General features: G+C 63.2%; 1 protein-coding gene and 1 gene segment (V, D, J or C); both read left to right on the top strand.

The window, feature by feature from the left end:
- The first annotated feature begins 499 nt into the window (after positions 1-499).
- On the top strand, positions 500-5,945 carry LOC131517860 (uncharacterized). Its single transcript, XM_058740529.1, has 2 exons — positions 500-800; positions 4,810-5,945. Exons 1-2 carry the CDS (start codon positions 563-565, stop codon positions 5,358-5,360), a joined length of 789 nt encoding a protein of 262 aa, XP_058596512.1. The 5' UTR covers positions 500-562; the 3' UTR covers positions 5,361-5,945.
- A 7,294-nt stretch (positions 5,946-13,239) lies between these two features.
- On the top strand, positions 13,240-14,343 carry LOC131518009 (immunoglobulin heavy constant epsilon-like). The segment is given in 3 exon segments: positions 13,240-13,366; positions 13,579-13,878; positions 14,012-14,343. Coding segments are annotated over 3 exon segments (744 nt in total).
- The last annotated feature ends 969 nt before the right edge of the window (positions 14,344-15,312 follow it).

Below are 15,312 nucleotides of genomic sequence, written 5' to 3'. Positions count from 1 at the left end.
CCCAAACGGGCAGAGGCAAGCAGTCCTGAGTGCCCAGGGGAGGGACCATCCCGGACACCCACATGGACGCTGAAAACAAGCCCCTCCCACTGAGCAGGGCCACCTTCACAAACACACACACACGCGCACACACGCACACCTGACCCACCGGGCCTCACACGGGACAGTGTGCCAGGGCCCAGACCGGAACCAGGCTTGGGAACCCTCACCGTGGACCCCAGCCTGGTCCCCACCCCCTCCCACACCCATCGGCTGCTCAGCAGCCCATCCACACGCCGACCACACTGACCAGCCCTTCTTCTCCCCAGGACACTGGGTCCCCTCCCCACACACACCAAAACCCCCACCCCCGGCTGGCCTGACACTCGCACCCACTCGTTCGCTAGGGTCACTCCCTGCCACCCTCTCGACCCTTCCCTGGGCTCTGCTCATCCTCCCACCCTCTGGGCCGGGTCCCCAGGAGAACGGGTGTGGCGGTCAGGCTGCCTTCCCCCCAGACAGCCCCAGCACAGCGCGGAGCAGAGAGGGAGCGCGTCCCCACGGGCCGGGCCCAGGCGGGAGGATGGGGGCACCGAGGCCGGTGCCCTGCGGCTACGGAGGGCCGCGACCGTCACCCCGGGAACCACTCCTATGGGCAGGCATGGCACTGACCGCTCCCTTCCTGTCCAGAGCTGCTCCTGGACGACAGCTGTGCGGAGGACCAGGACGGGGAGCTGGATGGGCTGTGGACCACCATCTCTATCTTCATCACGCTCTTCCTGCTCAGCGTGTGCTACAGCGCCACTGTCACCCTCTTCAAGGTGGGTGTCCCCGCCCCGCCCCGCACTGTGGCCCGCTGTCCCAGCGCTGGGGACCCACTGGAACCACGCCATCCCCACACTGACTCGACGCTGCCCCCACGCTGCCCCCAGGCTGACCCCGCGCTGACCCCGTGCTGACCCCACGTTGACCCTGTGCTGACCCCACACTGCCCCCAGGCTACCCCCACGCTGGGGACCCACTGGAACCACGCCATCCCCACACTGACTCGACGCTGCCCCCACGCTGACCCCAGGCTGACCCCACGCTGACCCCGTGCTGACCCCACGCTGACCCCGTGCTGACCTCACACTGGGGACCCACTGGAACCACGCCATCCCCACACTGACTCGACGCTGCCCCCACGCTGACCCCAGGCTGACCACACGCTGACCCCGTGCTGACCCCGTGCTGACCCCACGCTGACCCTACGCTGACCACGTGCTGACCCCACACTGGGGACCCACTGGAACCACGCCATCCCCACACTGACTCGACGCTGCCCCCACGCTGCCCCCACGCTGCCCCTGTGCTGACCCCACGCTGACCCCACCATGACCCCACGCTGACCCCGTACTGCCCCCACGCTGCCCCCACGCTGCCCCCACGCTGACCCCGCGCTGACCCCACGTTGACCCTGTGCTGACCCCACACTGCCCCCAGGCTACCCCCATGCTGGGGACCCACTGGAACCACGCTATCCCCACACTGACCAGACGTTGACCTCATGCTGCCCCCACACTGACCCCACCATGACCCCATGCTGTCCCCACTGTGACCCAATGCTGCCCCCACGCTGACCCCACGCTGCCCCCACACTGACACCACGCTGACCCCACGCTGACCCCACGCTGACCCCACGCTGCCCCCAGGCTACCCCCACACTGATCCCACGCAGACCTCACCCTGTCCCCACAAACTCCACGCTGCCCCCACACTGACCCTGTGCTGACCCCACGCTGCCCCCAGGCTACCCCCACGCTGGGGACCCACTGGAACCACGCTATCCCCACAATGACCAGACACTGACCTCATGCTGCCCCCACACTGACCCCACCATGACCCCACGCTGTCCCCACTGCGACTCAATGCTGTCCCCACACAGACCCCATGCTCTCCTAACCGTGACCCAATACTGACCCACGCTGACCCCATGCTGCGGTCCCACTGTCACCATGCTGTCCCCACACTGTTCCCACACTGACTCCCACGCCATCCCCATACTATCCCCGAAATGAACTCATGCTTATCCCATGCTGTGGACCCACTGTCACCATGCTGTCCCCATGCTGCTCCCACGCTGACCACTCGCTGACCCCACCGTGACCCCACCCTGCCCCCACATTGACTCCACACTGCCCCCACACTGACCCCACACTGACCCCACGCTGACCCCGTGCTGACCCCACACTGCCCCCAGGCTACCCCCTTACTGACCCCACGCTGACCCCGTGCTGACCCCACACTGCCCCCAGGCTACCCCCATGCTGACCCCACGCTGACCCCGTGCTGACCCCACACTGTCCCCAGGCTACCCCCACGCTGCCCCCACACTGGGGACCCAATGGAACCACGCTATCCCCACACTGACCAGACGCTGACCTCATGCTGCCCCCACACTGACCCCACCATGACCCCATGCTGTCCCCACTGTGACCCAATGCTGCCCCCACGCTGACCCCACGCTACCCCCACGCTGCCCCCACACTGCCCCCACGCTGACCCCAGTCTACCCCCACACTGACCTCACGCAGACCCCACCCTGCCCCCACATTGACTCCACGCTGCCCCCACACTGCCCCCACACTGACCCCACGCTGACCCATGCTGACCCCACACTGCCCCCAGGCTACCCCCATGCTGACCCCACGCTGACCCCGTGCTGACCCCACACTGCCCCCATGCTGACACCACACTGGGGACCCACTGGAACCACGCTATCCCCACACTGACTCGACGCTGAACCCATTCTGCCCCCACGCTGACCCACGCTGCTCCCACACTGCCCCCATGCTGACCCTGTGCTGACCCCACACTGACCCACACTGGGGACCAACTGGAACCATGCTATCCCCACACTGACCAGACACTGACCTCATGCTGCCCCACACTGACCGCACCATGACCCCACGCTGTCTCCACTGTGACCCAATACTGTCCCCACACTGACCCCCCGCTGCCCGCACACTGCCCCCAGGCTACCCCCACACTGACCCCACGCAGACCTCACCCTGTCCCCACAAACTCCACGCTGCCCCCACACTGACCCCACGCTGCCCTGACTCTGACCCCGTGCTGACCCTACACTGCCCCCAGGCTACCCCCAGACTGATCCCACGCTGACCCCAGACTGACTCGACTCTGACCCCATGTTGCCCCCACACTGCCCCCAGGCTACCCCCACACTGACCCCACGCAGACCCCACCCTGCCCCCACGCTGCCCCCACGCTGGGGACCCACTGGAACCACGCTATCCCCACACTGACCAGACGCTGACCTCATGCTGCCCCCACACTGACCCCACCATGACCCCACGCTGTCCCCACTGTGACCCAATGCTGCCCCCACGCTGACCCCACGCTGCCCCCACACTGACACCACGCTGACTCCACGCTGCTCCCACACTGCCCCCATGCTGACCCCACGCTGCCCTCACACTGACCCCACGCTGTCCCCACACTGGGGACCCACTGGAACCACGCTATCCCCACACTGACTCGACGCTGAACCCATGTTGCCCCCACGCTGACCCCACGCTGACCCTGTGCTGACCCCACGCTGCCCCCAGGCTACTCCCACACTGGGGACCCCCTGGAACCACGCTATCCCCACACTGACCAGACACTGACCTCATGCTGCCCCCACACTGACCCCACCATGACCCCACGCTGTCCCCAGGCTACCCCCACACTGACCCCACGCAGACCTCACCCTGTCCCCACAAACTCCACGCTGCCCCCACACTGACCCCAGGCTGCCCTGACACTGACCCTGTGCTGCCCCCACAATGCCACCAGGCTACCCCAATGCTGACCCCACGCTACCCCCACACTGGGGACCCACTGGAACCACGCTATCCCCACACTGACCAGACGCTGACCTCATGCTGCCCCCACACTGACCCCACCATGACCCCACGCTGTCCCCACTGTGACCCAATGCTGTCCCCACACGGACCCCATACTGACCCCATGCTGTGGACCCACTGTCACCATGCTGTCTCCCCTGTGACCCCACACTGACCCCAAGCTGTCCTGCCTGTGACCCCCATGCTGACCCCAGCCTTTCCCCATGCTATTCCCATGCTGTCCCCGCAATGACACCAGGCAGTCCCAACACTGACCCTACACTGTCCCCACACTAACCGCACGCTATCCCCACGCTGACCTCGTGCTGCCCTCACACTGACCCCGTACTATGGACCCACTGTCAACATGCTGTCTCCCCTGTCACCCCATACTGACCCGATGATGTGGACCCACTGTCACCATGCTGACCCACTGTGACCCCATACTTTCCCCATGCTGTCCCCATGCTATTCCCTAGCTGTCCCTGCAGTGACCCCACGCTGTCCCCACACTGACCCCATGCTGACCTCACACTGTCCCCACACTAACCCCATACTGTCCCCACCGTGACCCGATGCTGACCTCACACTGACCCCACGCTGACCTATGCTGTAGACCCACTGTCCTCATCATGCTGACCCCACACTGACCCCACAGTGACCCAATGCTGTCCCCACACTGTCCCTACAGTGACCCCTTGCAGAACCCACGTTGACCTCAAGCTGTGGACTCACTATGACCATGCTGTCCCCACGCTGCTCCCAAACTGACCCCAGGCTGTTCCCACACTGACTCCCACACTATCCCCTCTGTCCCCTCCCAGTCCCCATGCCATCCCCATAAGACTCCCTCCCACTCAAGTGGTCCCAGGGAGGGGGGTGCCTGGAAGGGGGGCTGTCCTCAGGGGTCCCAACCACGTCACCTCCTGCCCTCCTGCTGCAGGTGAAGTGGATCTTCTCCTCGGTGGTGGAGCTGAAGCGCACGATCGCGCCCGACTACAGGAACATGATCGGGCAGGGGGCCTAGGGCCAGCCGTCCTGGGCGGGTGTCAGCGCTGCCCCAGACCCTGCGCAGGATCCCGGTGCATCAGCCTGCTGCCAGGCCTGCTCTCCCGCCCTCTGACCTCGCCACCCTCTGACCTCACAGCCACCCTGGGCCTGCGCCCTCGCCCTCTGGCCTCGCGGCCCCTGAGAGCTGCATCCTGCGCCCTGAACCCCCATTTGGAGAATCGCGTGGACGGCAGGTTGTGCCCCAACCTGAGCTGGTGGAAGCCCGCTGGCTGCTCCACGGCGGCCGCCAGGCTACTGCTGTGGCCGCGCACGGTCAGCGGGCACGCTCATCCTGGAGGAGGCGGGCGGCTGGCGATCCCAGTGTCTGTCTGGCAGGGACCGGCCCCTGTGCGAACCCCATCCAGGCCAGGCTCCAAGACTCAGGGTTTCCCCAGAGCAGCCACGTCGGCCCAGATCCTGAGGAAGCTTCCGACGTGTCACTAACGGTCAGTCAGATCTTCTGCTCCAGAGGAGACTGTGCAGACAAGGGCCTGGGCCTGTGGCTGCTGCAGGAGCCCCGTGGATGCCGGGGACAGAGTGACATCCAGCCAGACAGGCCTCCTGCAGAGGGGTCTGGTGACCTGGTCCCCGGGCCAGTGGGACACAGCCTCGGTGGACACAGGTGGCAGGTGGCAGGAGGCCAGGGCGGCAGGCCCAGCCCGCCCCACCCTGTGGCCGGGGCCTGAGTCCCAACAGGCTCACGCGGGGGGTGGGAGAGAGAGATAAGCCCACGGCCGGGCGGACCCCCAGGACTGGCTCTCCGCCCTGTCTTTGGGTGGGTGCCAAGTCGGGGCCCCCACATGGGAAGAGATGGCCACGCAGGGGAGGAGAAGCAGAGCCCCCAGCCCCAGGGACAGACGCCCGGGGCTCCCACACATGGGAAAGCCACTGCTGAAGCTTGGCTAGCTTGTTTTATTCTTTTTAAATGTCTGGAGCTCCTTGATTTCCATTTGCATTTCTTTCTTTCTTTTTTTTTTCTTATTTTTTTTTTTTTCTTTTTTAATGACAATAAAATATCCTTAAAAACTCCATAACCGGCTGGGGAAAGTCTTCCTCTGTTGACGCACCCCGTGAAATCCACAGACTGGCCGTGCCGTGTGTCGGTCCCTCCAGCCGTGGGAGCAGGACCCCCGGCCCCTGGGGTTCCCGGGGGGTGAGGTGCGCCGCAGGCGCGAGGGGTCACGTGACGCCTTGTGGGGCACAGGGGGAGCATCCTGACTTGGCCAAGGGCACCGCAAGAGGCACCTATTGGGTATTAGCACGGGCTGCTAGCAAAGCACGACAGTCCCGTGGTGTGGACAACGTGCACTGATGTTTCCACGATTCTGGAAGCTAGCAGGCAGACCCGGGTGTCATGGGGCTGGTGGCCCCTCAGCATGTAGACGCCGTGTCCTCACACATCCGGCCCGCTATGCGTGTCTGTGCCCCGACCTCCTCTTACAAGAGGAGGAGTGAGTCCATGGTGAGGACCAGTCACACTGGATCAGGACTCACCCTAGCGACCTCGCTTTAACCTATTACCTCTCGAAAGACCCCATCTCCCAATACAGTCACATTCTGGGGTCCTGGGGGTCAGGGCTTCAAGATTTGAATTTGGGGAACACATTTCAGGAGAGTTGGGTCCAGGTGGGAGCACCAGTGAAGGCCAGGTCGGGTGAGGCCCGGGGGGACAGCACTGTCCCAGGTAAGCGAAGCTGGACACCAGCCCAAGGGGTCAGGACACTCAGTCGGGGGGAGGCCCAGCGAGAACACCACCACCCGGGGGTGGGGGTGGGGGTGGGGGTGGGGGTGGGGGGCAGAAAAGACCAAGTTCTACAGGAAGAATGCCAAGTGGGGGCGGGCAGTCCATTGGCGTCAGGAGGCCATGGGGTCCCTGGCCAGCAGCGATGGAGTCGGGATTCTGTCCTTGCAGTGCCTGGGGGTCTCGGGTCCTGGAGGTGCCCCGGGTTGTGGGAGACACGTGCACCTCGAGGGCAGAGGCGGGACCACACCTGCCAGCCCTTCCCAGTAAGGGCCCTGGGGAAGGGAGGCCAGCACGGGGGGATGCGGTCTTCTGGGGACGCAGTGGGAGAGGGGAGTGGGCTCTGAGTGTGCAGGTCAACAGCCCAGGCCGAGGCCCAGGGCGGGCAGAGAGTCGTGGCCAGCGCGGCCACGGTGCCTCAGGACCGCTCAGGGAGCACCTCCCACCTCCCCGTGGGCAGGGGCTGCCTCACCAGTGGGGGCCGCACCAAATACAGGGCAGCTGTGGGGAGAACGCCCCGGCCCCCAGGGATCCTGGGGGCTCCAGGAGACCACACCATCCACACGGCTTGCCCAGCACCCCCTCCCTCTCGGTCCCCAGGCCCTGGGCCCCCGCTCCATCCCCTGGACCAGAGATCAGTCTCCATCCTTCCCACCCTCCCACCGGAACGCCGGGGTCTTCGGCAGCTGGTTGACCCCATGGCCTCCGCGGGAACACAGGGCATGACCATACCCTCCACTCTCAGGGCGGGAACGCCCGCTCTTTGAGAGCAATCTCCCAGCAGGCCCTGAGGCCCCCACCTGTGGCCTTCCAATAACGCCATACCACGTGGGCCCCCCCTCCACGTTCCCCCAGGGACCCACACACACCTACGTGCCTCCCCATGCAACCCCTCAGACCCCCTAAGGCCCTGCAGGCTGCTCCTGGGTGAGCCCTGAGGTCGGCCTCCTGCTGCCTGCCGCTCCTCAGGGACCCCCTACCCTGGGCTTCCGCTCAGACACAGGCCTGTGCGCATCTCCCTTTGCCCGTGTTCACACCTCCACCTGTACCTCACACACACACGGACCAGCGGGCTGGCCTCACTCCTGCTCCTGGGACCCACCTGGTCCCGCCCTCCTCCCACTCGCACTGGGAGGGAACCAGCTGGCGCCTGAACCCTGTCCCCACGGGGGGCCCAAGACGCACAGACGTCAGCGTGGGTGGCGGCGGGAAGGGGAGGATGCGACTGTGTCCCCACATTGCGTGTGTTGGAATCCTAGCTCTAAGTGTCATGGTGTTAGGAGGCGGGGCTTTGGGGCACCAGAGGTCGTCAGGGTGGAGCCCCCACGACTGGGGTTAGTGCCCTTATGAAAAAGCGAGCTGCCTCCCCGCTTCCGGCACGTGAAGGGGCAGAGAGAAGACGCCGTCCGTGAGCCAGGCAGCGGGGACCCCCCAGACACCACGCCTGCTGGTACCTGATGTGGGCATCCAGCCTCCACACCCGTGAGGAGTGTCTGCGGTCTCTGTCGGGCCAGCCAGACGGCTGGACAGGAGCCACCTGGACGGGCGGACCTGGAGGAACGGGGTCCCCCAGGCCCCCTGGCCCAACTCCCTACCCCCGGGACCCAGGTCGGCCGGCCATCAGCGGGGTACAGGGCCACGAGACCGCCCCCAGGGGCTGCTGAAGCCCCAGCCTGCGTGGGGCAGGCACATCAGCCCCGCGCTCCCGGACCACACGCAGCAGGCAGTGGACTATTAGAGGCCCCCCAGATGGCGGCTCGGTCACTGCACAGGGGAGGGCCCCCTACACCCCCTACACCCCACGCTCAGACACTGCCCGGGGAACCAGGGCATCTGAGTCTGCAGGGAGCTGGGCCGGCAGAGACACGCCCAGAGCCTCAGAGGCGCCGGAGCCCCGCCCACCCCGCTGCCTGAGCTGCCGCACCCGGCGCCCCATCCGCAGGCACTCGGGTGCTGACCGCCCGGTCCCTCGGAGAAGTCATCTTTTTCTTTTTAGAGGGAGAGAGTGTGCAGGGGGAGGGACAGAGACAGAGACAGAGAGGATCCCAAGCAGGCCCCACACTCAGCACAGAGCCCCATGCAGGGCTCGATCCCGGGACCCCGCCATCAGACCTGAGCCGAAAGTAAGAGTCAGACACTCATCCGAGTGAGCCATCCAGGCGCCCCCTGTAAGGAGTAATCTTTTGGTGCATTTCAAAGTCTTGCAAAATATTTCCTGTAAACATATTCCGCTCTCAGAGTATCCAGAATGTGCAGGGCACTCCGGCAAATCAATTGGGAAAATCGCACAATTCGGTAGAGAAATGGACACGAGAATCGAACAGATGTTTCACAGAGGCTATCCAAATAGCCCTCAAACATACAGAACGGACGCTGCGCTCCACCCGTCACAGAGAAGTGAAAATTTCTGAAAAGCCACAGGAGAGAAAGTGGTTCTGATTCCAACGGCGGTCGTTGTCTCAGACTAAACCTTTGCAGGCACAAGTATAAAGTGGAAAAACTGCCCGGCAGACAGTGATTTGAAGGCATCAGAGGACAAGCAGACACAGGCAGACACGGGGAAGACTGTGCCCTGGAGAGATTGGTCTGAGGGCAAAGCCCAGTCCTTGCCACAGCTGCAGCTAGAATGCAGGGGGAGCGGGCAGGCGTCCAGGCACAGGGGCAGGTCGTGGGGTTCGGGGCCCCACCTCAGACAGGTGCAGCTAGAATGCAGGGGAGCGGGCTGCCGTCCAGGCACAGGGGCAGGTCGTGGGGTTCAAGGTCCTCCCTCAGTCAGTGCAGACCAGCGACGAGGCCAGGGTGCTGCGTCACGACCTTTATACAACGTGTGTCGGGCCCACCTGCAGACTGAAATCAGCCAGGTGGGGACAGAAATCGTAATCGGCTGAACGTACCAAGGTAAGTGTTGCGTGTGAAGACGTTTCAGCCACGTAAGAACACACACAACGTATGTATGGAAGGGTAACGTGCGTGTGCCACCTGCTCATAACATATGTATGGTGTTAGGTTACAGTACAAATGTTTTTCCTGTGAGCAGTGCGGTCAAACAGTTTGGAGATGGTCCTGGCCAGTGCTGTGTGACAACGGACGAAAACGAGCTGCTGAGACTGAAAGGACAGATGTAACACTGTCACTAATGCAGACGACACAAGCACGTACGATGAAAAGGCAGCGGAATCCACACAGCCCTTAGAACCAGCAAGAACAGCAGCAGGGGCTCCAAACAAACCCAGGAAGCAGTCGTGTTCCGCTGCGTCAGCAGAAACCTGCTAAGAACGCGTCATCGAAAACGAGGCACGATTCACAGCAACCCAAGGACCTTCCGAAGAAAGAAAGCCCAAGAAACGGCAACTCCGGCAACGGACCTGAAAGGGCTCCGAGTGTCTGGAGAAAACCGCCTTCGGGGGCGGGCCGGCACCGTGGATGCCGCGCTACACCTGCCCGCCCTGCCCACACTGCCCCCGCACCCAGCCCTCCACCGTCAGCAGGGCCTTCCAAGGGCTGGGCGGGGGTCACCTTCCCCCTGCTCCCCCGGCACACACCCGGGCACACACCCACAGTCCAGAAGCAGCAGGGTCGCCTGTCTCCTGTCTGCAGGCAGGACGCAGGCAGAGGCCAGAGCGGAGCTGCCCTGGGCTGAGTTGGGCTGAGCTGGGCTGGGCTGAGCTGAGCTGGACTGAACTGGGCTGAACTGGAATGAGCTAGCTAAGTGGGATGGGCTTGGCTGAGTGGAGCTGAGCTGAACTTGACTTAGCTGGGCTGGGTTGAGCTGATCTGAACTGAGCTGGGCTGAACTGGGATTAGCTGGGTGGGTTGGGCTGAGCTGGGCTGTTCTGGACTGAACTAGGCTTAACTGGGCTGGGCTGGGCTGGGCTGGGCTGAACTGGGCTGAGCTGAGCTGAACTGGGCTGGGCTGGGCTGGGCTGAACTTGGCTAAACTGGGCTGAACGGAGCTGGGTTGGGCTGAACCAGGCTGGGCTGGACTGAGCCAAACTGAGCAAAGCTGAGCTAGGCTGAACTGGGCTGAACTGGGCTGGAATGGGCTGAGCTGAACCAAGCTAAGCTTGGCTAGGCTGAGCTGGGCTGGGCTGGGCTGACCTGAGCTGGTCTGAACTGAACTGGACTGAGCTGTGCTGAACTGGGTTGAACCAGGCTGAACTGGGCATGGTAGGCTAAGCTGGACTGAGCTGAACTGGTCTGGTCTGGGCTGCTGGGTTGAACCAGGCTAAGGTGGCTGTGCTGGGCTGAGCTGGACTGAGCTGGGCCGGCTGAGCTGGGCTGGACTGAATTGTGCTGAGTTGGGCTGAGCTGGGCTAAGCTGAGCTGAGCTGAGCTGGGCTGGGCTGAGTTCAACTGGTCTGAGGTAGACCGGGCTGGGCTGAGCTGAGCTGATTTGAACTGGGCTGAACTGAACTAGGCTGAGCTAGGCTGAGCTGGGCTGGACTAATTGTGCTGAGTTGGGCTAACTGAGCTGAGCTTGACTGAGCTGGGCTGAGCTGCACTGAGCTGGGCTGAACTGGGTTGAGCTGGGCTGAGCTGAACTGAGCTGGACTGAGCTGGGCTGAGCTGGACTGAGCTGGGCTGAACTGGGTTGAGCTGGGCTGAGCTGAACTGAGCTGGACTGAGCTGGGCTGAGCTGGACTGAGCTGGGCTGAGCTGGACTGAGCTAGGCCAGCTTGAGCTAACCTAGGCTGAGCTGGGCAGGCTGAGCTGGGCTGGACTGAATTGTGCTGAGTTGGCCTGAGCAGGCCTAAGATGAGCTGAGCTGGGCTGGGCTGAGTTGAACTGGTCTGAGGTGGACTGGACTGGGCTGAGGTGAGCTGGACTGAGCTGAACTGAACTGGGCTGAGCTAGGCTGAGCTGGGCTGGCCTGAATTGTGCTGAGCTGGGCCAACTGGGCTGAGCTTCACTGAGCTGGGCTGAGCTGGGCTGAGCTGAGTTGAATTGGTCTGAGGTGGACCGGGCTGGGCTGAGCTTCACTGAGCTGGGCTGAGCTGAGCTGGGCTGAGCTGAGCTGGACTGAGCTGGACTGAACTGGGTTGAGTTCAGCTGGGTTGCGCTAAGCTGGGCTAAACTGGGCTGGGCTGGGCTAGGCTGAACTAGGATGAACTGAACTAGGCTAAGCTGGGCTGGGCTGGGCTGGACTGGGCGGAGATGAATTGGGCTGGGTTGGGCTGGGCTGGACTGAACTAGGTTGAGCTGAACTAGGCTAAGCTGGGCTGTGCTGGGCTGAGCTGAGCTGAACTGGGCTGAGCTGGGCTGGGCTGGGCTGAACTGGGCTGAGCTGGGCTGAGCTGGGCTGAATTGGGCTGAGCTGGGCTGAGCTGAACTGAACTGGGCTGAGCCAGGCTGAGCTGGGCTGGGCTGAATTGTGCTAAGCTAGGCTGGACTGAGCTGGCCTGAGCTGAACTGGGCTGGGCTGAGCTGGACTGGGCTGGGCTGAACTGGACTGAGTTCATTTGGGATGGGCTAAGCTGGGCTAAACTGGGCTGGGCTGGGCTGGGCTGGGCTGGGCTGAACTAGGTTGAACTGAACTAGGCTAAGCTGGGCTGGGCTGAGCTGACCTGGGCTGAGCTGGGCTGAACTGGGCTAAGCTGAGCTGAAGTGGGCTGACCTGGGCTGAATTGGGCTAAGCTGAGCTGAACTGGCCTGAGCTGGGCTGAGCTGGGCTAGTTCAGCTGTGATGGGCTAAGCTGGGCTAAACTAGGGTGGGCTGGGCTGAGCTAGGCTGAGCTGGGCTGGGCTGAATTGTGCTGAGCTAGGCTGGACTGAACTGGCCTGAGCTGAACTGGGATGGGCTGAACTGGGCTGAGTTCAGCTGGGATGGGCTAAGCTGGGCTAAACTGGGCTGGGCTGGGCAGGGCTGTACTAGGTTGAACTGAACTAGGCTAAGCTGGACTGAGCTGGCCTGAGCTGAACTGGGCTGGGCTGAACTGGGCTCAGTTCAGCTACGATGGGCTAAGCTGGGCTAAACTGGGCTGGGCTGGGCTGGGCTGGGCTGGGCTGGGCTGAACCAGGTTAAACCGAACTGGGCTAAGCTGGACTGAGCTGGCCTCACCTGAACTGTGCTGGGCTGAGTTGGCCTCTACTGGGTTGGGCTGAGCTAAAGTGGGTTCAGCTAGTTGGTTTGGTCTGGCTGAATCAGGCATCAGTGAGTCAAGCAGGGTGTACTGTTTTGCTAGGTCCAGTGGCCAAGGTCAGTGAGGCTACATTGAGTGGGACTGAGCAGGTACGACAAGCCTGGCTGGCAGGCTGAGCCAAACGGAGCTGAAGGATTTTGGTGGAGTTTGTGGACTGAACTCAGATGAGTTAGCCTGCTTGAAATCGGGTCTCCTGGGCTGACGTGGGCCAGGCCGGACCAAGGCGGACTCCCGTGACCTGAGCTGGTCTGAATCAGCAGAGCTAGTGAGGCTGGGTGTGGAGCGGGTTAGTATCACTGCTCTCAGCCGTCCTGACGCGAGGCCACGTGGACTGGTCGGTCTCACTGGACTGAGGGGGCAGCGTGGACAATGAGCTGGGGTCTGGGCTCCGGGGAGGAGTCACCACCTGGGGGAGTGGGGGAGGACTGATCTGGGCTCTGCTATGAGTGGGGCCTGTAGTCGGGCTCCCCGGAGCCTCCGCAGGTCAGGACACGAGTCAGACACCTCTGCTCCCCAAGAACCCCACGTTCCTGCCACTCAGGGCTGCGGGCAGGGTGTCCTGGCCAAAGGTAAGAACACCCCTGCTTCTGGCAGGGACACAGGGGTTCGTGGGAGGGCGTTGCTAGCAGACTCGGGGAACAAGAGTCCAAAATGAGCATCTGCCCCCTGAGGCTGGAGAAGGGGTCCCCGTGCGCCCCTCCACCCGACCACCCCGCTCTGCCCCACACTTCTCCCCCTCAGACTCCGCCGGTCAGCACTGACACTGCCTCTACCCCCACAGCCTCCATCCAGGCCCCCCTCGTCTTCCCCTTGGCCACCTGCTGCAAAGGCACCATCGCCACTGCCCCGTCCGTGACACTGGGCTGCCTGGTCACGGGCTACTTCCCGATGCCGGTGACCGTGACCTGGGATGCAGGGTCCCTGAACAAGAGCGTCGTGACCCTCCCCGCCACCCTCCAGGAGACCTCTGGCCTCTACACCACCACCAGCCACGTGACCGTCTGGGGCGAGTGGGCCAAACAGAAGTTCACCTGCAGTGTGGCTCACGCGGAGTCCCCCACCATCAACAAGACCGTCAGCGGTGAGCCAGGGTCGGGCTGGAGGAGGGAGGCAGGCATGGCGGGAGCGGCTAGGAGAGGAGGAAGGCGCCTGGGCGGGCACGTGGGTGTCGTGGGCTCAGGGGGCTGACGCCACGCTGCGACCTTCACCCCTAGCGTGTGCCATGAACTTCATTCCCCCCACCGTGAAGCTCTTCCACTCCTCGTGTGACCCCCTCGGTGACACCCGTAGCACCATCCAGCTCCTGTGCCTCATCTCCGGCTACGTCCCAGGTGACATGGAGGTCACCCGGCTGGTGGATGGGCAGAAGGCCACGAACATGTTCCCGTACGCTGCCCCCGGCAGGCAGGAGGGCAAGGTGACCTCCACCCACAGCGAGCTCAACATCACGCAGGGCAATCAGGTGCTTTTGCTTTTCTGTACGGCACAAAGACTTCTTTTAATAAATAGATTTTGTTTTTTAATTTATTGAAGTACAGTTGACGCACAACATTCTGGTGGCTTTGGGCGTGGAGCACGGGGATGGGACAGTCTGTGCACTATAAACAGCTCACACCCGTGTGCCACGTTTGTTGCGAACGATGAGCCAATGTGAACGGATTACAGCTGAGTAAAGTCCGGAGTTCACAGTAAGGTCCACCCCTAGTAGGTTCTCTGAGCCTGCACCCTGTCCGCGGTGCTGCCCCAGTCAGCCTGCTGTTCAGGCTGCTGTCCTCGTGTCTCCCCCACTACCGTTTCCTACAGAAGAATCGCCCGGCCCGAAGATCCCCTCTGCCCCACCTGTTCCTTCCTCCCTCCCCCCAAACGCCCGGCAACCGCTGACCTTCTCGCCGTCACACTACATGTGCTGTCCCCCACATCACGCGGTGCGGATGGTGCAGCGTGTAGCCTTCTCCAGCTGCTCCCTCCCCTCGGGGCACACGGGCCGGCACACGGCCCACATGTGCTCACGGGGTGCCGACTGCAGGGCTTCTCGGCACGGACAGACCTTCCAGTGGCCCTGCCACGAGGAGGGCAGGTGTGTGTGCTGGCCTGGCAGCCCCAGCCCTCCTCCACCGTCTGTAAGAAAGAATATCATGTCGCCCAAGGTCACTTTGCTTGAAAGAGGCACCCCCGGCGGGGGGAGATGGTCCGCACCATCCAGGTGAGGGTACTACACAAATACCTCATATGCCTGCACATAATACTGCATATACACAGTAAGCATCTGCAGGCGCCTGGAAGCAGGTGCCCATAAGGGGAGGGGAGGGGTTGCTGAGACGCTATGGCAACAAGTCAGGCTGGAATGAGCCAGGCCCCGGGCCAGGCTGGTGTCTCACGGCTGCCCTGGACGACCACCACCGCAGGCTCTGACGCCGCGGGTCGGGGAGAGGCCCCTGGAAGGGACATCCGTGAACACCTCCAAAGCATCTCTTTGTTCTTGTAACCACACGGTGAATGTTTCTGAAAGCCAAAC

The sequence above is a fragment of the Neofelis nebulosa genome, chromosome 7 (genome assembly GCF_028018385.1).
Source record: "Neofelis nebulosa isolate mNeoNeb1 chromosome 7, mNeoNeb1.pri, whole genome shotgun sequence".
In the NCBI taxonomy this organism is placed as follows: domain Eukaryota; kingdom Metazoa; phylum Chordata; class Mammalia; order Carnivora; family Felidae; genus Neofelis; species Neofelis nebulosa.
This window is presented reverse-complemented; position numbering and strand designations above follow the sequence as displayed.